We start from the raw sequence: 22,032 nt of genomic DNA, 5'->3' as shown, positions 1-22,032 counted from the left end.
CTGGTTCTCTTTCATGTCCTGAGCATATGATCTTCCAAAGAAGGCTTTTGCATGGTGACCTAGGAGTCATGCTGTGACAACTTATGGGGGGGGGGGGAACCAGAAAATTAGTCATAATCCTGGGAAAATGTATGCATGCTTAAGAAAGAATCTTGGATCAAGGGGTGTGAGTTGACAGCTTCTGAAGGTCTAGAAGATAATTGGCAGAGGTCCCCAAAGAGCTTAGCTTAAAGCTCCTGCCATCATGTGAGTGTGCCATCTTTGGAAGTGGCTGCTTGTGGTTTAAGAGCGAGCAGGAAGGCTGGGCTGTATGGTTTCAGTGGAAGCTGCTGTCTGCTTCAGGGAGTTTATAGAAGCAAAGTACTGCTTGTGCAAGCAGGGCTGGCCCTGCAGCCAAGGGAATTAATGCTGGAGCATCACTAGGAAGGTTGTTTGATGACAAGACTTCAAGAAAAGAGCCAGCCAGGGATGGCTGTAACCTAGGAGCGATGAGTACTTTTCCCCTTGTTCATAGCATTCCCTGAGAGGGTGTGTGGCCATTGACTTTGTGGCCATAGAGGACAGTTTTTCTTGCCCATATTTAGTAGGTCTTTTTCAAAGTGCACATTAGAAAAAAAGCAAAAAAAAAATATCTTATTGACTGACGTACTGTTAACAGAGAAGAAACTCTTCTCCTCTCCTTACTGTATTTATGCAAACTGCTGGCTATACTAAATATTATCTTTGAAAACATCTCTGTTTAAACTTAATCCACCCATAAACCTTCAGCCTAGGCTGTGGCATGTGAAATGGGTTTGAAGTGTCCTTGTTCCATATACTCATCCTACTGTCGGCTTTTTCATTGTTTCTAGGATCCATTACAGAAACTAGCCCGTTCCTTTATGCTGTGTGTAAACAGGGAATTGCTTTGATTCACGTGAACCCGTGAGTTAAGCTATCTCCCTGAGAGTATGTCTCTGACAAATGTGTGCTCTACAATGCACTCCAGTTAACAACTCCTCAGGCCTCCACCTCCAGAAATTATGAAAGCTGCTTCCCCCTGAGCTTTAGGTATGAGGAATGTGCTAAAACAACAGTCAACTTTCAGACTTGAATGTGTGTCTAAATAGCTTCCTAACCACCATCTCCCCTCTGGGAAGAAAGGATACTTTCTTATCTAGCCAGAATCTCTTTCATCTTCTAATTTTGCCAAGGAAAAATCAAGGCTGGGAATAAGTTTAAGTTGGCTGAAGGCCAAGGGAGGATCCTTGCAGGCGGTACCTGTGTCCATTGTCTCCTAACAATTCTAAGGGTTTTATCTATGCTATCTCCCACTAAATGGTGTCTGCTGCCTTTTGTGTCCTCTTCAGATCCCACACTGAACTAAGTCATCTTAGCGAGATGTTACTGTAGGCATAGCAGCAGCAATTTACTGCATTTCTTGTGGGGCAGCCCTGTGCCTCTGACAGGCAGGATCCCTGATAACCTGGGACGAGTGATTTGGCAGCTGAAAAGAGATGGGGAAACCGTGCATGATTTCAGGGGAAAGGAGAGAAACAGCGCAGTGCTTTGGAGCAATCTATTAGTGAATTGAAATAAGTGATAATTTATTTCCCTTAGAGATACCTAAAACAACATCTTCTAACTTGTTTGTCCAGCGACCAGAATTGGACTGCTGGCTTCCATGTGCAGTCTTTGGGAGAAGGAATCACCTCTGGGGCAAGGTAGCATGCCTCAGGCTGCTCAGCAAATTCTGTGGTAATTGCATGCCCTCTTCCCTACCTCTCCTTCTAGCTGCTGCTCTGTCACCTGACAAGCAGTGTTCCAAGGGCAGGGAAGGCCGCCTTCGAAAGATACCTTGGCAAGACTTGCAGAGTCTCTTATACTAATGAGGCTTCATTAAATTGGAATGGGGAGGACAGACCTATCTTGACCTAATCAGAAGGGCCATTTCCTGAAGAGGGTGAGTTGCTTTGACAGAGCTGTAATTTGCTGTAGAACAGTGGCTCTTAGAATAAAGCAGCCAGCTGTTGTCCTGTAATATAGTTCAGATGCTGGCCTCTTTCAGTTGAGTATGAACTTAAAATCTGCAGGAGATGGGACTTGAGAGGAAGGGGTAGATGTACAGACTAGCTGGCTTGGCTTTCTTCAGAGGAGTGTATTTTTCATTCCATGATCTAGTTGTTGCTGAAGGGATTCTAGCAGGTGAGTGGCAACGTCCTTTTGCCTTTCTGCATGGTAGGAGTTTGGTGAACAAAGCATTGGCTCCTTGTCTGTGGAAGACATGAGAAATGTATAGCTGTGCTATAGGTGTGGAGTGGGATAGCTTCACTGCTTTCCCTCCCCCTCCAAATGAAGAGAGAAACAAAAGGGGCAGACAGAGTTTATTGTAGCATCAGCTCTAGACTTGCCACATGGCAGTTTAAATGTCATCTTGAAATGACATTTCAAGGCGGGGGTGTATGCAGACAAAGAATTCTTCTTTGGTAGACACTAATTGACTTGAAAGATTCAAATTTTAAAGATAGCCCTTTTGTGAAGTAAATATGAGCAAAGTAATGACATGTAACTAAGCAAACCCTCTTTTCTCTAGGATGACTTCCAGGTTTAATGACAAAGTTACATATTCCCTTCCATAATGCAGCTTCTTTTTTGCCCGAGTAATTGGAAATGTGAGTTGTGGCAGTTTGTCATGTGCTTCTCTGGTTGGTGTTGGCGTGTTGACTTCATCTCAACTGCACTTAAGGGTCTGAGAGTCATACTGCCTTCGGTGGTGGTAGGAGTACTAACTGAGGTCTCCCATCTGTTCTCACAGGGTATGAAAGAGCATGATACCCACCTCTGCACCTCTCAAATTTGTTCAGAGTTACCCAGCAGTTTTGAATTTTTGTGGGAAACTTGACCAAAACCAAAAATTCTCCTTCAGTATGAATATCTGTTTAGCTGAAGAAGCTGTGACTGAATGGAGTTTCCCTCTAAATTAGAAGTATTCCTGTGGTCAAGTGTAATAAAACATTAATTTCTGCACCTTTTTTTCCCCCCTGAGAGCTTTAGATGTTTGTGTAAGGAATAGCACGATAGAAGTGTTGAAATATATCTCTGTGTGGGTTTTTTGTTTTTTGTTTGGCTTTTTGTTTTGGATTGGATTTTTTGGGGCATGGCGGTAGGTTTTTTTAGGTTATTTTTAGTCCATCACTCACCCAGTTTTCTCCTTCCTCCTTTGTATAACTGGTACATACAGATTTATTATTTTTTTTTTTAGTCCTAACTTTTTCATGAGCATTTGAGTTATGAATGACATCATTATTCATCCAGGGCTGAAGTTACCACTGGAGGTCTTGCAGGCTAAAACCATGCTGGATTTGTGGGATGTGTATTCTGCTGGGTCTTTTTCCTTCATTAAAAATAGAGGTTTAACTCTGTGCTTTCTTGATTTCCCAACTGCACTTTGTGTGTTTGTGTACAAGTCTGTTTTTGCTGTGACAGTGCCTGATAGGCTGTGGCTGAATCCCTCAGTCCTCAGGTATGAGCAGTGTCACATCCTGAAATTTTAATTGCTGCGCTCTGTACTGTCAGAACATTATACCTGAGGTTTGCAAGCTGTTTTACATTCCTCCTCGTAAGTGTGTGTTTGCCTGCCTGCCGGCTGGCTGTCAAGTTTGCTGTGCCTCTCCAGGTGGCTGAAGAGGCATATGATTTATTTATTCTGGCTGTCTAGTACAGTCTGCTGTGTCTTGGAGACCTGAAAGGTGATGGGGGTGTAGGAAGGCTGGTTTTCTTGAAGTTACTTTGAAACAAGTTCTCCAGATGCTATGTCGTCTGGGGTTGTCTTGAAAGGAAAGGCTAAGATTAATTGTAAGCTAGGCAGTCCTCACACCTGTAATATTAGAGGGTAATTGAAAAGTTGTGGTCTCTCTATACTGCAGCTCCTCTTAGTATTTCCTATGTGAAAGATTGCCTTTTCTGCTCCTGTTACCTTGTGAACTGTAAATACTTGATAAGATTCCTAAACACTAGAACATGCAAAATGTTGTTCTTGTCTGTATCTGAATTTCCCCTTTTCCTCCCCTCCCCAGATGTTGTAGGTGTTTTGCTCAATACTCACTGTTTCTTTGTTTGTCTTGTTTTTGTAGGTCGAGGTGCTCCTGATCAGCCAGATCTTTCGGGAATTTTTTAAAAAGAAACTTGGGTGTTAAAAGATGTGCCATGGAATGGTAGCACCAAAGAGCAACACAGGATCATCTCTTGCCTTGACTAGCCATGGGTTATTTCTTCTGCTAGTTATCTTTGGTACCTTTATCGTGGAAGCACAGGCCACAGGTAAGTGAAACCTTTGCATATGCTGTAGGGAGGGGGAGATGTTTAAGTATGGAAGTGGTCTTGTATTATTATGGGGAAGCTGGTGATGGTTGATGCATTTGGACCCATCTTTCAGTACTCACAGGAAAGATTCCATTTCTACTGGTTAAGCAGAGGGCAGTGTCTGAACTGAATGAGTCTTGCATGTGAGTAAGTGCTTGTCTTCTACCCCGTCGTTTTGATTCTGCCAGCTTCTTTCCCCTCCATCTTCATTCTTTCACTGCAGCTGGGGGGCACTTGGGCCGTCTCAAGAGCAAGGACCACATTTTGACTGAGTGAGATTCTCATGTGGATGCTGTTATCTGTATGCTCTGTAGCAGCTGCTCATGTGAAGTAGTTTTGGAAGATCAGGCTGTCTTCAGCTCTTGGCACAGCTGATAAATCTGTTCAGTGTTTCCTTGTGTGCTATCTTCTGACACCTCAGCACCTGCTAATTGCGCCCCTCTTGGATCCTGGTTGCCGCTTGAGTTTTTCCCTCTCCCCTTTCTAACTTCTTGATGTTTATCTGATGGGCAAGTGTTGTGAATAATGTAAATAACAGTGCAATGGGATGATATGTAAAATATCAACAGAGGTGAGAGGGATCTGCCTTTTAGAAATGAATGGAAGAAGCAGATACGCTGTATGCTCACAAGGCTATACATGATGTGAAGTATGTGCTTGTTTACCCAGTATACCCTGTCTTTTCTCTCAGATCAGCCATGATGTAGTCTTTGTCTGTAGAGATATGCCGCATCGTAAGTGGCATGGGATGGAAGGAATAACTTTGTATGCCTTTGCACAGAACTTTGGAGAAGCTTAGTCCCCAGAAAGCCTGTAGGTTTGACTTCAGCAGCTGTTTCAATGTAGAACAATAGCTTGCCTTTGAAAACAAAACCTGACTTCTTGATGTGTCATTACCTGGCAACTGAAAACCTCATGACCAACGCTCCTCAGCATCAGTGAAGCTTGAATTGGCCTCTCTGTGGTAGAGCAGAATAAATGTTAGTTACCAGTTATACTCAAAGCCAAGGTGATCCTGTATGGGAAAGTCTGCTGGTGCTGGAAACTGCTGCAGGAGGAGTTGATCTCCTTTTAGTATTTCTGGCATTTCGATTTGGAAGGGAGAGGCTGCTGAAATCTGATATCCCAGACTTTTATGTCTTCCTGGCCTGATTTTGGCTTTGTAGCTAATGAGGGGTGCGGGGACACGTGAGGGAGTGACAAATTGGCAGGAACAGATAGTGGGAGTGGGAAAGGGACAAGGTCTTTTGGGGTCTGGTCTATCCTTGTTTTCCAGTCTTGCTGTTACTGGTGATAATGTCCCTGCCTCATTTCAGATGTAGACCTGTCAGATATGCCTCCCAGCCTGGGGCTGGAGTGCACCATCCCCATCTGAAACTCACGCCACACACTGCAGCACCTTTAACTGAGTCTGTCATCGGCATGCAACTGCCTTTTGCTGCATGGGGCGGCTGGATAGGGAAAGGCAGTGACAATACCAGCGAGCATTTTTAGTATCATTTTTGAGGTATTCAGTCATATTACCAAAAGCACTGGTTAAGCATATCGGAAGACCCAGGAGTGGCTGTGCACTGTTTCCCTTACTGTGTTCCTTTTGCTTCAGGACCTGGAACCAGCTGTGGTAAACTAATCAAGGCAGATCATCAGCTAAATAGGATTATAGTGGCTGGGCATGAACCATTTCCTGCAGGGGAAGTGAAAAACTGCATGTGGAGGGGAGCCCAAGTTCATAGCAGAGGGCAAGACATGCAGGGGGGAGAAATCCTGGGGAAGGGGAAGGGCTTGCTGATGAGTGCTTCCATGTACAGGTTTTCTGACACTGGGAGGTAGCAACCCAACTGCTAATTGCTGGGAGGGATGGTGGTGCTCAGTGATGCGTCATGGGCCCGGAGAGTTGCACCTGCAGCAGCATGCCAGCCATGAGCAACATTAATTAGCAAGTCAGCCAAGAAGTGGAGAGCCAGATGGAGAAACAAAGAATACTGGCGAGGTGCTTGGAAAATTCTTTGCCTCATCTTTGTCCCCCAACCACTCCACCATTCAATAATCTTGCTACGTAAAGTAGAGAGCAGGCAGAGCAAAGCAATGTGAACGTGAACCAAGATGTTGTTATTAAATGTCTTGGTGGTAATGGTTACCTTGAATGCAGGGCAAGTGTGACATGCTCACAATTGCTACAAAAGCTGAAGAATGGTCTCATAAAAAGACAGACAAGCATGGAGACAGTGGCTGGCTCAGCTCTGAGTGAGAAAGCAGAGCTTGTGATTCGTGTGTTTAAAACCTTACAATGTATATTGTATTGCATTCATTTTGCTGTTTAGAAATTCTGTTGCTTGAGTTCCAAGAGGCTGAAGGGATATATTCATGTTCTGGGCAGGAATGTGTTCTCTTTGCCACATGGTTAATGTAGAGGGCAGACTCATTTCCAGTCAGCAAGCATCGGGTCTGTCCTCTGGTATTAATTTTACTTATGCATGGATTTTTAAGAAAAATCTTCAGCACTTTGTCTCAAGCAATCTATCCAAATATCCTGAAGTGCCACGAGGTGAGTATAAGTTGCTTAGTCACTAAGCATACTGCATAATTTGAGGAAACTGCTCTTTTTTCACGGGAAGATATCTGTGAATATAAAAATAACTGCTGCACGTATTCTAACACAGAACAAATGCAACATCTGGTGATGGGCAAGCAATTAAGGTGTGTCAGAAGAGGAGGATTTATGGAAACTTCAGTGCTGTTCAGAAATATTTTTTGAGCTTTATCACTGTTAGACCTTTTTTCCCCCATCTGGTGAGTTCTCTAAGATTAGTTGGGGAAATAATGAAGGAATGAGCAGGCAAGGAGACTTGGAAAGCAAGGACCTGAAATATGAAAGTGTAGTTCTTCAGCTGTCTCTTGAATTCTTTGAGGGTTCATCTGGAATGTAGCTGAAGGAAGGGGTCCTTAGTAGATAGAGATGGGGAATTTTTAAAGTGTTGGAGAGGAGCAATAACAACCATTTTGTCTGCTCTTCTACAGGTAATGCATGTCCATTCTTTCCTTGTTGCTGTGGGTTTTGGGTGGTTTGTTTTTTTTTTTTTTTTCCCTTCCTCCCATCTCTGGCCCTTAAGGTTATTCCCACAAGCTCTCAAAGGCCTTGTGTTTGTATCTCATTCACAGTGGTCCTCCTGGCTGGCTGGGCTATTTTTGGAAGGATGACAGTGGATCAGAATAAGTTGTTCATTAAATTTTAACATGTAGTGTCTAAAATACTCTTAAAGCTTCCTATCATTTGTGTTCCAAATGGTGTAATCTCTCTTGGATTCATAACCAGCTCTGTCAGAAACCTATCAAAATAGATGTTGGGCCTTTCATTATTGATAATAGCATCACCTGGTCCTGGGAAATGCAAGCAAAGGTGTTAGTAAACATCCTGAATTGAGCAAATATTAATACCCTTAAAAGAGAGAGTTTAAATATTAATCTTTTAAAATTAATAATAATGCAGGCTCAGTGAAGCCATTTACATTTAGACACAGTCTGATTTTTGTTGACTGATCACGTGTGAAGTGTTAGAAAGCTAGCTAATTTTTAGATTTGCCATTAAAGTGATAAATTGAGCTTGAATAAACTGAAACAACTTCATTCCTGTGTGTTGTCTCTGACGCAAATGCAGCCAATCTGCTGCTTGCTGTTCTAAGGTCTTTTCAGTGCCAAGGTTATTCTGCACAGAAGCTCTTGGATACCGCTGGTATTTGTTTGCATTGCATAGAACAGCTTGTTAGAGCGCACTCCAGTCATTGAGCAGATTCAGACTTGTTCCTATTCTTTGGGAATCTGTGCAAATCAGAGGTTTCCTTTGTCTCTGACTATGCAGCTGAAAGGAAGGCGGTTATGCAGCTAGGGATGAATTCAATGGCCATGAAAACAAGCGTACTTTTAACACTGGATGGCCAGACAGAAATGTGGGGAGGTGTCATGCATGAACAGAGGATCTTGATTCTAGCCTGCATGCTTCATGTAAGCATGGGTTTGGAGGAATTACAGGGTCAAGTGTATAGTTCTCCATGGAGAGAAGGGGTAACAGTTTCAGGTGCAGTTCCTCTTTCCAGTCCCTTTGGAGAGCTTAGTAAAAGCAGAGTGGTACAGAAGAGCATGGTGAGGAGCCACGAAAGTGGCTAGGAAGCAGATGCAGATGGGCCCAGGTTTAGACTGTTCAAATAATATTCACACTATTACTACACTGATCTAGGCAGTACTATTTAAGCAGGTGGCTTAAAGGGAGTAATAGGGATCTCAAGAAGCCACACATCATCTTTAATTTTAACCAGTTCTAATGGTTGAAGGATGAATTAAAGCTGTGTGGTGTTTAGCTACCTACTGAGTTAAACCATGACAGCACAATAGTAATCCTGAATTTTCCTTTTGTCTGTCCTAGGTTGGCACAGCAAATCCAAAGGACCTGCATGTGAGTAGAGTTATATTTGTTGCTGTACTATGAGAAATGAGTATGGTCTTTTACGGGTTAAATATAAGTGGCAATGGGCTAGGATTTCCATTATACTTCCGTTGTGTTGGATAGGCTGAGATCTATCTCTATGCCCTATTTCCATTTTTGTCCCTTATATTTGGGAAAGGTGACTGCCCTCAGTTTGAAGAGAGGGAGATGAACTTCATGTGTTTCACTGTGCTTGAAGGGATCCTTGTGCCTTCTATAGGATTTAACTTTGAATTACTCAAGAAAAAACAAATAGAATAAATACTTTATTAAAATGCAGAGATGCTGCTTGAGGGAGTTTAGAGAGGCTGCCAGAGAAGATTGAGCTGAAGCAAAAAACCTTGTTTCCTTTAATCAAGAAAGGTGAACATCTCATCACAGAGCATGACTCTGGATGTATTCCATTGGATACTTTTGCTTTCCATTTCCTGTGCTCAAAAGAAGTCTGAAATCTTTCCTGTATGCACGTTATGGATGTGTTTAACTTTGGGAGAAATTGGGAAGCATATTTGGCTTCTGTATCTGTTAGAAATACATAAAATTTTGTGTAAATATTTGTTGAACTCTGAAATTTGATGTTTAGTGTGAATTTCTCCTTCTCAAAAAACCAAAAAAAAACCAAAAAAAAACCACCAAAAAAACAAACCCACAACAAAACCAAACCAAACAAGAAAACCCCCCCAGGAACAGTGTCTGACAGGAATGGATTCATAATGAAGTATTTAAAGATGTGGGAGGGGAATTTTGCTGCCTACTAAATTTTGGTCTTTATAGAGAATGGGAGACAGGAGGAGGGAAAACTGGTGGAATCCCCTGAATCCTAGATTTTTATCCAATGCCTGAATTGTACTCCTAGCAAGGCTAGTATCACAGACCCCTAGCATTAAGGGGCTTTCAATTCTTGGCCATGGTTGCTAGCAGGAAAATAAGCTGCTTTCGGAAATAACTCTAGAGTTGTCTGGTCCATCTCATCTTAGCTTCTTGGGCTAGAATGAAAAAGATGGAAACTGCTAGAAGCTTCATTGTAGAGGGAAGCAGGAGGGGTGCTGAATGACATGGTTTGTTCTACTTGAGAATTTCAGTCCAGGTTCTGACTGATTGCCATCCTGGTGTCCCTTGATGACTGCAGCCTGCGAGATTGAAGACACAGATTTGTCTGTTTTAACACAGCTTCCTTCTATCACTGAGTCTTTCCTCTTTATCTACTTCAGCCAATCATTTGGGAAGAGATTGGATTTGTTCCTAGTCTTATGGGGAAAGTCCTCGCAGCAGGACAGAAGAAAGTTTGCTTGCTACCACCTAATGCTGTATGACAATTCTTTTGCTACTTCTGTCCCTCTTGAGACCTAAAGTGGTTACTGTTGCAGTTGAGGCATTATGTTTTTAGGATATGTTGAATGTTTTCCATCTGTGCAAGCCATGTCTGCCGTTGCTTCTCCAGCCCTTATGTTTAACCTGTAGCATCACGAGCAGTTACCACCTCCTGTTCATGCTGCCAGCTATTGCTAACTCTGCAGTGGGGATGGCAGAACAAGAAGTGAGTTTTCTCTGGAGTTTTGGCAAACTTCAGCCTGGGCTGTTATTGCAAATACTGCTGGAATATTTGGTGTGTGGTATGTAAAGCTGTGGAATAGGTATGTCCTCAGCATGCTTAAATGGCTGATAAGAGGGAAGCAAGTGGTAGGGCAAGGTGGGTGGCTGTAGACTGTGGAGTCTTTGGCTTTTGTGGCTGAATCTGTCAAGGCCCTATGTTAAAACCAGCAATCTGTGTGTAGATGAGGATTGCTAAAACACTGCTGGTAACAAGCTGCTGATAGTCAAGAGTGAAGGTAGGGCACTGAGGGCACTTGAACAGCAAGCTCAAAAATGCTTGTACCTCTGTGAGAGTAATTGGAACCCAGTGACAGGATTATGGCATTGTCTCAAGAGGTTGTACCTGCTTATCTGTGTGCACTGATCTGCATCTGAAAAAACATTTTCCTTTTAATGAATTGAAACCTCTGGGGAGTGTTCATCTTCCTCTGCAAGCAGGAATTCCCCCTGAGGCTCTGCTTCTGCAAAGTGTACTGGAGCTGGAGGACCAGTGAATTGCTTGCTTCCAGATGTTGTTGAAGAGATTTGAAGTAATCCCTTAGGTATGGGGCTGCTTGATGAGTTATAGGATGTGCTAGGTGGATTGGGCTAGAGGGAGCTTGTTGCTAAGCTGTTGAAGAATAAAATAAGCTTTGTGCCCCAGCCTAGCACGGTGATCCCTTTTATCATGGAAAGGGGACAGGGAACTTTTGGAGTTCCTGTGCTGAGAAGACTGCCTAATCTCAGGTTGTGGAGGTGCTTCCTCACTGCTTGTGTACTTTGTGTACCTTGTACTGCTTGTGTAGCCTGGCTGGTGCTGGATGGCGAGGCCTCCTGTGTTTCTTTTCTATAGGCCCAATGCCAGGAATGCAAGGAAAGTGCATTTATCCACTTGGTGTGGTAAGAAGCATTTCAGGGGAAGCAGAAGCCAAAGAACTGGAACAGTAGAGTAACAAATCTTTAAATCCTGTGGGCTCAGCATTTTAGGTCTAGCTAGTCATCTTAATTCAATAGGGAAAAAATCTTGCTTGTTCAAGAGAAAGAAACATTGCTGCTGCTTTTGAGAGATATGTTTTACTTGATTAGTAAAGGGAAAAGCATGTCTGATTTGAAAAAAGCTGCTTTGCTGTAGAGTGAGATAAGCACCTCTGGTGGATGTTCTCTTGAGTTTTCAACCCACAGACAGGGAAGAACGTGGTAGGCCTGATGTGCAGAGTCATAACTAGAAAACCATGGGCTGCAGCTGCTTTTCTGGCTTGAAGGGACACTTTCTGTGTCCTGAGAAAAAGACCAACGTGGTGTATAATGAGTTTTGTGACAGACATACCCTTAGGCACCCATAAAACTATCCATCAGAAAGAGAATAAAACTGTCTTGTGATCTTACCAATTTTGTTGTTTGGGCAACTTTGCATTTTCTTCTGCTTCTTTTCCAACAGGGATGTCAGCTGCTGAGACAACAGGTGGTTTTCCTGTTTTAAGTTGAACTAGGATATTTTGAAGGAAATGAAGCTACGTGGAAACTTCAGGCATAGAAAAGGACTAGAATTGAATGGAGATTTGTGGGAAGGTGGTAGAATGGATTGAAGGTGAGTGAGGATCAGGGGAGGGTAAGAATCTAGGAGAGAGAAGAGGGGGACAGGGAGGGCGGCAGCAGAACAGGAGGGTGAAGGTTTCCACAGATGCAGTTGTGAAAAAGATCCTGGTGGTTTAAAAAGCCAATTAGTGGCTTGGTGGTTAAGTAGTGTAAGTCCTGAACGAAGGCAGCGCTTTAGTTATGTAAGCAGATTAGAATGGTTGAGAACAGTAATGGCCTTGGGAGGGAGGACTCTAGCAGAAAAATGTGTGTGTGTGTTTGGGGTTTTTTAATGGTTAGGTAAGAGTGTCTTAATGCAGGAGGATGCAGGATATGCCTTTATAGCATCAGGCTTTTGAGGCTTTTCTATATGTGACAGGACTGACTAATGAGACACTGACAGATTAAGAATTTGAGGGTTACAAAGTGTATGCGCTCCAGGGACTGAAGCTTCAAGGCATGAATCCCCTCAAGGCAGGAGCAGAGCAGGGTGAATATGCCAGCTGCTGGAGCACTGGCTGTGTCTGCCTACAAGTGCTCTAACATCCTGGCTCAGGATCTGGGGGGGGTGGGGGGTGGGGGGGGCAGGGAGAAACTGTGAGAGACCACATGGAAACTGCATGTGAAACAAGACATAGGGAGGAACTTGAAGTGGAAGATGCTTCCGTGTTTAGAGAAATACCCGTGACTTTCTGTGACAGTTCTGCTTTTCTTAGTTTGTGTTCAGGTATATAGTTCAAAGCTGCTTTGCTCTTCTCCACCATCCTGCATTTATTTGGCTGCTACACCCACTGTAGGGAAGCCCTTCCTGTAAACAAGATAAACCTATTAAAGCTGATATACCTTGGTGTTGGCAAGGGTCCAGGGTTTCAGTCCCTGCTGATGGTGATGTTTTCCAGGTGGGGTCTGTGTGTCACTGTGAGTGGAATGAAGTTATATCAGAGTGGGTTAGGGCAGGTGAAGGTAGCAAGTTTGTTTTTCCAGTTGTATTCATTTAGTCCTCTGCTTTGCCAACAAGTTAGTCAGTAGCCCAAAGCAGAAGTAGGTCTTGCTGTGATACAGAAATGTGATGTCCTTGAGCTAGCATAATTTTAACCTTTAGGTCTTGCCACTTTGAATCTGTTTATATTTACTTCTCATACTTAAACATTCTCTTTAAGTTTACAGTTTGTGCTTTAGTGGATGTTCCCTCCATGGCATTTAGTAAGTCAGACTCCACTTTTGGAGTAGTTGGGGGAGATACACAGTGCTGGGAGAGCTGAGCTCTCTATTGGTACAGGATCCTTGTTCAATTTTGGATCACTGAAGCAGCAGTGAAACGCAGTTGGCAGGTTTGGTCTGAGGCGTTGTCACAGGACTGGCAGTCAGGCACTGTTAGTGCACTTCTGCCACGTGGAAGAGGAGGTCTGTGCAGTGGTGGCCAAGATCACTGTCTGCTGGCATAAGGAGATGTCTCTGGTGGGCGAACACACTTGAAGTGCAGTGTGGGTGCTGTGCTGGAAGGGGTTTGCCTCTCTGAGTTCTGCCTCCTTTTAGCACCCTGGAGAACTCACTACCTCTTGGCATGTGCCTCCAGCTGAGGAGACTCCTCGGAGCTGAAGCACCTTTTCAGAGCACTGTTGGGTGGGGTTGGTTTTTTTTTTTTTTCCTGTCAGTGTTGCCTTGGTCATGTTTGGTCCCACTTTACCCAGCTTTTTCCAGTCATGAGCTGATCCCATGGTTGGGATCAGTCCCTGGACGGGCAGTAGTATGACTGCATGGGGGAAAGGAGATGTTGCAGCCTGTCACTCAGTACACAGGTAAGGCTGCTTTTAGCATCCTTGATTCTTGCTGTCAGTAAAACTGAGAGACTGGTAGAAGCTTCTAACTACAGGTGTTGTGAGGAGATTTATTCTCTGACCACCATCAGGGTGAGGCAAAGACTTAACCATTTTACCACATACCTCTGGCCACCTGCCACTTGTCTGAGGCAGGTCAGGAGTATTTCATGCTTGGCTACGTCAGATGCCATGGAGAGATTTGAGAGGATGAAAATGAATGTCTGTTCTGCATCCTGTGACAGCAGGGAAGCATCTATCACTAAGTCTGTTTCCATCTGCTGAATGTTAACCAGTTGTTTTAAATGGAGGAAATCTTTCTCCTGACCTTGGTTGGTTAGTAGCACCAAGGGAGGGTACCTGCAGAACTAAAGCTTTTTGCGTTTTTTATTTTAAAATGATTTGGGGTCGGTGGCACCATTTCAAAGGTGCTTGCCAGTGAGCACCCTGCACAGACAAAACCAAACACACCTCCCTTTCCAGAGTGGTCTGTCACCTTTCTTCTTTCTGTGGTGACAGAGGCTGTCCTCTTTAAATACAGATACTAATACATAGATAGTTCAAACACCTAAGCAGCAGTGGAATGACTGGACTTTAAAGATGAAATAGTTCCTGTTTCTTTTCCAGCAGTGGGATTTGGGGCTCTTATGTATTATTTCAGTGGTATTAGAGTAGCTTCACCCAATCTCACAGTGAAGTGAGAATCACTGTCAACAAAGCAGTGTTTGTGAATAGCAAGTATTGTTTCAGCCTGTAGCTTGCTTTTCCAGTTAACCTGTATTTCATCTGGTGTAAAACTTAGTTTGATTTACTACTTAGCTGTTGTGGTGGTCTCCCTTTTCTCCTGTAGTGGGAGGCTCTCTGGGAGATGGTAGGAAATGGTGAGTTGTAGGAAACACTTTTTCCAGTGAATTCTGTAGTATTTAAAACAGAATCATTACTTGAAGTGGGTTATTCCCCGGTGATTCCCTGACCGGTGTCACAGGCAATGAAAACTGAACACTAAATTGAAAACAAAACTAGAAAGCACTCTGGTAACCATCTGCCAGTTGTTACATATCGCGTGGTGACAGGATGAAACTCATGGTGCCTGGTCTGGTCTCAGATCACCCCGTGGCAATTAGTTACAGTTGCTTTTGCAGGGAAGTTGACTGCTTTCCGTGCCTTTGGAGTAGCTTTCTCCATGGGAGAGGTTCCTGCCCGAGGCTGAGCTGGTTCCAGGGGCTGTGAGGATAGATGTATTTATGTTGATTTTTTCTTTGAGCTGTGCGCCCCTACACCAGTATCTGTTGTGTCTGGTTTAATGACTAGCTGTAATGATTTTTACTGTCGTGCAATTGTTTAGCAGTAGCAAGAGAACAGTTGGGGACCTTTTGCTTTGCCTTTTATCAAGTCTTCCCCGAGCCCATCTTTGTCCTCACATGCACGTTTGGAGAACACAAGGCCACAGCGCACGGCTGCTGTGCCCCCGGCCCCTGCCCCGCATGCATGAATTCATCAGCTTGATCTTTCCACCCCTACTCCTCAGGAGGGTCAGATGGCAGCTGCAGCTCCTGTCAAGCATGATGCCGAGCAGGGAGCTTTGGGGAGGAGGGTTACAAAAGGCCCAGCTTAAATCGTCTGTGTAAGGGCACAGCAAAGGCTCTGTCACCCAGGCCCCACTGCTTGTCTTCTGGTGCTATGGTTGTAATGACATTAGCATTTCAAAAAGGGGATTACCACAGCCCCCAGGTTCTGAGGGGAGGGTATTTTGGCTGTTGTTTGAAAAGCTGCTTTCTGGCTATCTCTGCTTTTTCCCTGCATGTGGATCCTGGAGGGTTGTTGAAGGTGACCACACCATGTTAAAAGTGGGTTGCTGCTGTTGCGAGGAAGCTGGCTGTTTATTGCCCTAAATGTGGGCTGGTAGATGTGAAATTGTTGCTGGTAACATTCGTTCTTGCTGATTTGGAGTGACTGAGAATTTTCCAATGGAAAAGTAAAATTAAAGGGTCTGTATTGGGATCATGACTGTATGCTAGAGACGTATCCTGAAGTCACGTTTACAGGAAGAGGTTAAGGTAATTATACTAGTTTGTCTCATGTATTTCAACCAAAGGAAATGGGCAGCACACTGTCTGCCTTCCACATTTCTGGTACTGAAGAAGACTTTCTGTGCCCAGGTACAAGATTTCAGGGTGTTTCCTTGGGAAATTGATTTTATTTTTCTAATGTCCTGTTTAAAAATAAAAATTTCTGTAGTGAAATTTAACTCCTGTCTCTTGCAACTCTGTTGCATTACCCTCACAGTGGATCTGTATTCAGTTGCTCTTCATTTTTCACAGAGTTCACTTTCCCTTTCCAGTGTTACCTGTGCTGGAAACTTGCATTAAGGCCCTACATATGCTGGGCTCTAGTGGAAAATTCCTGCAGTTGTTCTTTCCTCTCTGGTTCCATTAGCTGTTGAAATGATGGGTTAGGCCAAGCAGGCTGGTCATCTGGTCCCTGGGGCAAGAGAACAAAGGGAATAGTCTTGTTTGCCTGCCAGAGAGAGGCAAGAGTACTTTGTGCAACCTCTTGAACCCTGTATGGGCCCTAAAATCAGCTGACCCACAGTGTCCAAAACAGGAGCCCCCTGGCTTGACTCTCTGAGCACAGTTGGAGGTTGTGTAGCAGAAGATGCTGTGGTTGCCTGGAGCCTTGTCCTGAGCAGTATTGCTAGAGCTGTCTGTATTGAACTGTTGAATAAGAAAGGAAAGGTGTGTTTTGAAGAGGCATTGTTGTATGCATAGGTTTAAGTGTGCCCCTACAAGGACTTCTCTTGTGTGTTCCTGTAGGGCATAGTTCAAGTGGTCTTGCAAAGCTGTGCTGGCCAGAGTCATGGCTGTCCCTTGCTCTGGGTGCTGCTGGGAGCAGCCATGAGCAGGGCTTCCTGCGGTGAGTCACAGCTCCTGCGTAGGGACAAACAGCCAGAGACCAGTGGGAAGAACTGGTAGCTCTTCCTGAGAGAGATGGCAGGCCTGGGCCATAGGTAAGCTGTTCCTCAGGGCATCAAGGAGGAGCAAAAGTAGGTTCCTCTGTAAACACTGCCCAGGGTACTTACTGTGCCCAGGAAGGGAGGCATGTAACTTCTCCATGTGAAAACAGGAGCTGCAGAAGGCCTTCCAGGAGTGTGGTGGCTGCTGACGAGGTGTGTGTGCTTGTTCAATGTATTTCAAACTGCCAGTCTCCAGGCCTATAGTAATCTGCTTATTTCTGTAGAGCATGACTGTCTATAAACTTCAGCAAGGGTGGAGTGTCTTAAACATTAGATGCTCAACTGAACCTTCACTCAGGAGCTTTTTGGATGCCCTGTGCCTGAGGTAAGCTGGACAGAAAGCACAGGGTGGCAGAGCCACAAGTCACTGTGGTCGTTCTTGTCTTTTTTTCTGTTTCTGCAAATGTGCCAGCAGACACAGCTATGCAAATCTGCCAGCTGTCTCCTTGGGAAGTTAGTCACTGAGTCATTGTGCAACCAGCTCTGGTTGCACAGGCTTTTGAATTTGCAGTTAAACTTAGCTACTGTGCATATTTGTGCGGCTGGCTTTGGGATGTGTGAGTTTCTGCATCCTCTTTTCAAAACTTTTGTCTTTTCTGGTAGTGGTGGTAGAAATGAAATATTCAGTATTGTAGTGGAAGCAGGCTAGAGAAAAAAATAAATGTGAATGCTGTGAACTAAAAAGCTAAGAACTAAAGAATGCAGGAAACAACAAACGGCCTGGTTTCTGGAGGGCTGATGAAATTTTAGGTTTACTTGAGGGGGGGAATCCTCTGTCATTCTCTCCAATTTCAGGGCAATTACTGTTTTAAGGCTTGCAAGAGAAAGATAAGGGCAGCAAAAAATAGAATTAATACGTGCTGGTCATATTATTTAGTGGGATAAGAGCATTTATAATTATTATGGAGTAAGGAGAGGAAAAAAATTCATGAAGGAGAAAGTAGTTTTATTTCCCTTACTCCCTGTTTGGATTAATGAATTTAATTACTTGGAAATAGCTAGTAGCAAACTTGTGAGCTTTTTTCAAATGTACTTTTAACAAGACTGCAAATTTTAAAAGAATGGGCAATTCAGTAAAAATAATTGAAGATGTAAGAACTTAACTGCTGTATCTCCCACTGCAAGTACTTTGTGTCCATAGATGTTAAGAGGACTGAATTAATATGCCTCTGATGTACTAGGAGGGGAGAAACCAGAGCACGAAAACACAATTCTAAATGCAGAGAAGCAAGTGAGATACTGAGTTTCAAATAGATCCTTACAATAAAGTTGTCCTTTCTTTTGTTCCTGTCAGCATAAAATAGAGACAAATATGGAAAGGAAATGGCTGAGCAGAGTAATGGAATTGTGTGTAACAAGCAGCAAGAATGCATGAGGTGGGAGAGGGAAGATGGTGCAGAATGCCAGAAAAGGATTTTTGTATAATAAAGCTTGTGTCATAAATTCCTCCCTTCTTCATGGTATAGTTTAGTTTTGGCTAAATTGTTTGCTCTTTTGTCAGCTTAAACTGGTCTTTATAACGTGATATGACAGCTAAGCAAGTAAATAGCAAAGAAAAATAGCATTGCATCTTCTTTAAATTAGGGAAGATATCTGGCGGGATGATGCTCGTGTCAGATACATTTACCATCAAATAGAATTTTCCAGAGTGCTTGTGTCCCACTGGTAATCAGTTGGGAGAGGATGTCTCAAGTCATGCAAGCACTGCTGAAAATTTTGCCCCGTGTGTTTTAACAGTCTGAAGGAGGGACTTGGCATCCTGCTGCTTAGATTTGCAGGCAATACAGTGCTGAAGGAGAGCTGCAAAATTCCCATGATGACTGAGTAACATGAGATTACTCTGCGCAGCGTCTGGAAATCCATAAAGAGAGACTGAAGCTAGCCTTCTCCAAAGGTTACTTGACTAGTAAGCAGACCGAGGCAGCGTTCGGAAGAAGACATAAATCTATTCCCTTAATTTGCAGTGATGGCAGCCCACTCTGAGTTGTTTCAGGAAGGCAGGGTGGAGTCATATGCCTTTTCATTTCCCCTTGGTGAGCATGTACCCCCAGACAATGCTAATTATCTGTACTAAAAGTCTACCAGCAGTACAAGAGAGCTTCATATTTCCAGCTTGTCCCATTCTACGATGAGAACAGACACGTTGCCAGAGCTGGCTGAGCTCTGAATACTGATGTAGAGAAGCTTAATTCTCTAGCAGCAGTTCTACCTGGAAAGATGCTTCTGTGTTCCCAGTTTGCACAGTAACAACAGGGTCTTCTGTTATCTTCAGCATTAGCATGAGCCCCGGTGTGAGGGCTCCCCAGGGCATGATTTGTAAGAAAATAGTATGCTGAATAAAGCAGTTTTATGCAGCAATGATGAAATGTTTTCTTGTGGTTTTCTTAGTGATCCTTTTTGTTAGGTCATCAGGAAGAGCATTTGAAAGCAACGTGCCATGTTTTGGTCAGTCTCATCAGGTACTCGGCTGTGGAACAAGCATGTCCCCTGACTGGAGCCAGTACAGATGCTGTATGACAGACACGGCTGTTCATTCTTGTCCTAGGAACACCTCTTGCAAAACCATCCTTCCTGTTCCTATGGGCTGCTGCAGCCCTGGAGATCTCTTTGACTACAGTGTAGTTCTATCTGTGCAGGTGTTTTGTGCTTTTAGAAGGAAATCACTTCAGTCTAGTAGCTTGTGATGGCTCAAGAGGTTTTTCACGTTGTGGTCCCGTTGCTGTGAGCCTTGGTTTTGAACGTTTTCAACCATTCTTACTGAAGAGTGCCAGGTCCCTTAATATGTCCTAATTTTGTACCTGCAGCCACATGACCTCCTCTTGGAATGGAGCATTATGGAAAGCCTGCTTTTCTGGGAGCTTTTTGCAGAGTCTAGACTGGAAATCGGTTGCCAGTAAATGTGTTAGACTGGGATTAGAAGTTTCCAAGCAGTGGTCTTCAGAATACATAATAGTCTGTGTAGTTCTGCCTGCCACGTAACGACAGCTTCTCACTTTCAAATTGCTTTAATGATGCTAAAATGGAGCTTTAAACGTGTTTTTGCTTTCCAGTGCAAGCAGTTTCTGTAATTGGCAGAGGTATGTGCCCCTGAATAAGAAAGTATGTGATTACAAACCCCCTCTGTTATGAAGGAATGCTCTTGGAGTGTGTTCTACACACCAGAGTGACTTCCATCGCTGATGAGGAGTTTAAGAGGAGCAGGAAGGGGTAACTTCTAAAACCACAGCTATTGAGAGGAAAACATAGGTGCGGTTGGGTAGCTTGCTCTTCTCTGTGGAGTTATTGCAGAAGGGACACTGGGCCTGGCAGTGTAGTTGTTGCAGGGTAGTGTGGGATGAGTGTCCCGTGGCAGCAGAAGAGATTGTGACTTGGTTTCTGTTTACACTGTGAGCTAAAGAGTAAATGTCAGCTGTCTGATTGTCTCTTCCACCCAGAGATTGTGACACTGACAGCCTTGATGTGCAATAACTAGGCTGCTGTGATTTGCATTCATGGCTTTAAGTTCTGATTCTTCTGGGTGTAGGGCTGTGAAAGTAGATCATGGCATTTAATGTAAGATAGACACCTCCATCCACCTTATTAATGAAGCCATACCAACTGGGAAGAAAAATGGGGGGAAAGAAGTCCAGTGTTGTAATCCAGGTGGCTTTTCCCAGTGCTTCGGAGGCCTTTGCTCTCTTTGTCTTCAGGCAAGATACCAAGAAAAGGAGAATGGAGAAGAGCAGCGGGTCTGTCTTTTGAGGAACACCCTAGTTTTCCAGATGTTAAATTATGTTTCTACTCTTGGGAAGTCACCTTTATTTCTGGTGAGATTTGATACAGTATAATGGTGTTTAGCCACAAAATGGCCTTTTGCACAACTGTAGTATCAGTTTAAGAACTGAGAACCTATTCTAAGGTTTGTCACTGAGTAACCCTTTGGGAGAATGGAAGTCTGTTTCTTGACAGTGCTGCTCTTAACGTGTATTTTAGAAATGGTAGCTTTGAAATCCCTGGCTACTTGGTCAAGCGATCTAATCCAGAGGTTTTGGAAAAGGGCTTTTTGTACTTTCATCCTAATATAAAATCCTCGTGAGGTTTTAAAGGCTCTTGCGTGCATGCGTGGAGGGAATGTGGTGTTAGCTGAAGGATGTCTAGTCAAAATCAAGTTGAGTGCTCTGACCAGGGAGCAGTGGTTTGGGAGGAGGGGACACAGAGGATCTCTGTTTTGATTGGGCTGTCCACTATTTCATTAATACCCTGATGAAAGATATAAATTATTATGAGGAAGTCCAGTTGGAAAGTAGATACTCCTAATGCTTCTCCCTTCTGTTCCAAACTTGAGCTGCTTTCCACTGAGGTTGAAGCTGTCTCCTAAAAGTATTGTCCTCTGTTCTTCATGTCAGCTACCAGAATATAGCTGTTCATACGAGTGGTTTCCTAGATCTTAAGTGTGGCTAAAGTAGCCTTTTCTAAAAAGTGAATAGAAAAGGCAGGGGTGGACAAGGGGCAGAATAAAGGATGGCACTGCAGGCTGCCTAACATGATCAGCACTGTGAAATTGAATGCAACAGCCTTTGGACAGTCTTTGACTATAATTGTGCTGGCAACGGTAAGAAAGTTCTAACAGTGTCTGTGCTCGATGGGATGTATCTGGTGAGAGGGAGTAAATCTCACATGCTGAGCAAATTGTGTGGGGGTGGAGGAGATTGGAAGAAGGGAAAATTACCATAAGTTTGAAAGAAGGGGCTGTGGAATTGTTATACTGTCTCTTGTCCTCGTAGCTCCCTGCTGCCTGCTAAACATGGCTCTGCAGTGCCTGTCGCCTTACTGCTAAGACAGTGGGGTTTCTGTTATTTCCTTCCCCTGAAAGCCTTCAAATCCCATTTTATCCAATCATATGCAGGAGATTGGGAAACAAATGAACAAAACCAGGAAAAGTCTGGGTAAAGGAGATACTGTTTCTGTCTTTATCAGAATGGCTTTGTAACACCTGCTGTTGATCCATGGTCTTCCTAGATGGTGTATGTTCAAGACACCATATGTTCCCAGTGAACTTGACGAAAGTGATCAAGTTCGGGTTTGGAGCTCTCAGATTTCTGTCTACATTATTACCCCTGTAATGCTTATTCTTCCTGATTAAATGCGTGTCCTGTTCTCTGAAATGCTTTATGTCAGTGTGAAAAAGAGATCAGTTACAGACCAGTAACTGATAGGTTTAGTAAACAGACTCCTGTCTTTTCTCTGGAACTTTGTGT

At 43.7% G+C, this 22,032-nt stretch overlaps 1 protein-coding gene across 8 annotated transcripts in view; it reads left to right on the top strand.

The window, feature by feature from the left end:
- SUSD6 (sushi domain containing 6) overlaps positions 1-22,032 on the top strand; it is a 100,449-nt gene that overhangs the window by 47,800 nt on the left and 30,617 nt on the right. For 6 of the 8 annotated variants that reach the window (XM_040601340.1, XM_040601342.1, XM_040601337.1 and 3 more), the window contains 2 exons: positions 4,113-4,299; positions 8,759-8,788. In XM_040601340.1, the coding sequence (XP_040457274.1) occupies positions 4,179-4,299; positions 8,759-8,788 (151 nt within the window). In that variant the 5' untranslated portion in view covers positions 4,113-4,178. Of the gene's footprint in view, positions 1-4,112; positions 4,300-8,758; positions 8,789-11,619; positions 11,979-22,032 lie in introns of those variants that run through there. The other 2 variants (XM_040601344.1, XM_040601345.1) reach the window with 2 other exon arrangements.

This window comes from Falco naumanni, chromosome 7, assembly GCF_017639655.2.
Source record: "Falco naumanni isolate bFalNau1 chromosome 7, bFalNau1.pat, whole genome shotgun sequence".
Lineage (NCBI taxonomy): Eukaryota > Metazoa > Chordata > Aves > Falconiformes > Falconidae > Falco > Falco naumanni.
This window is presented reverse-complemented; position numbering and strand designations above follow the sequence as displayed.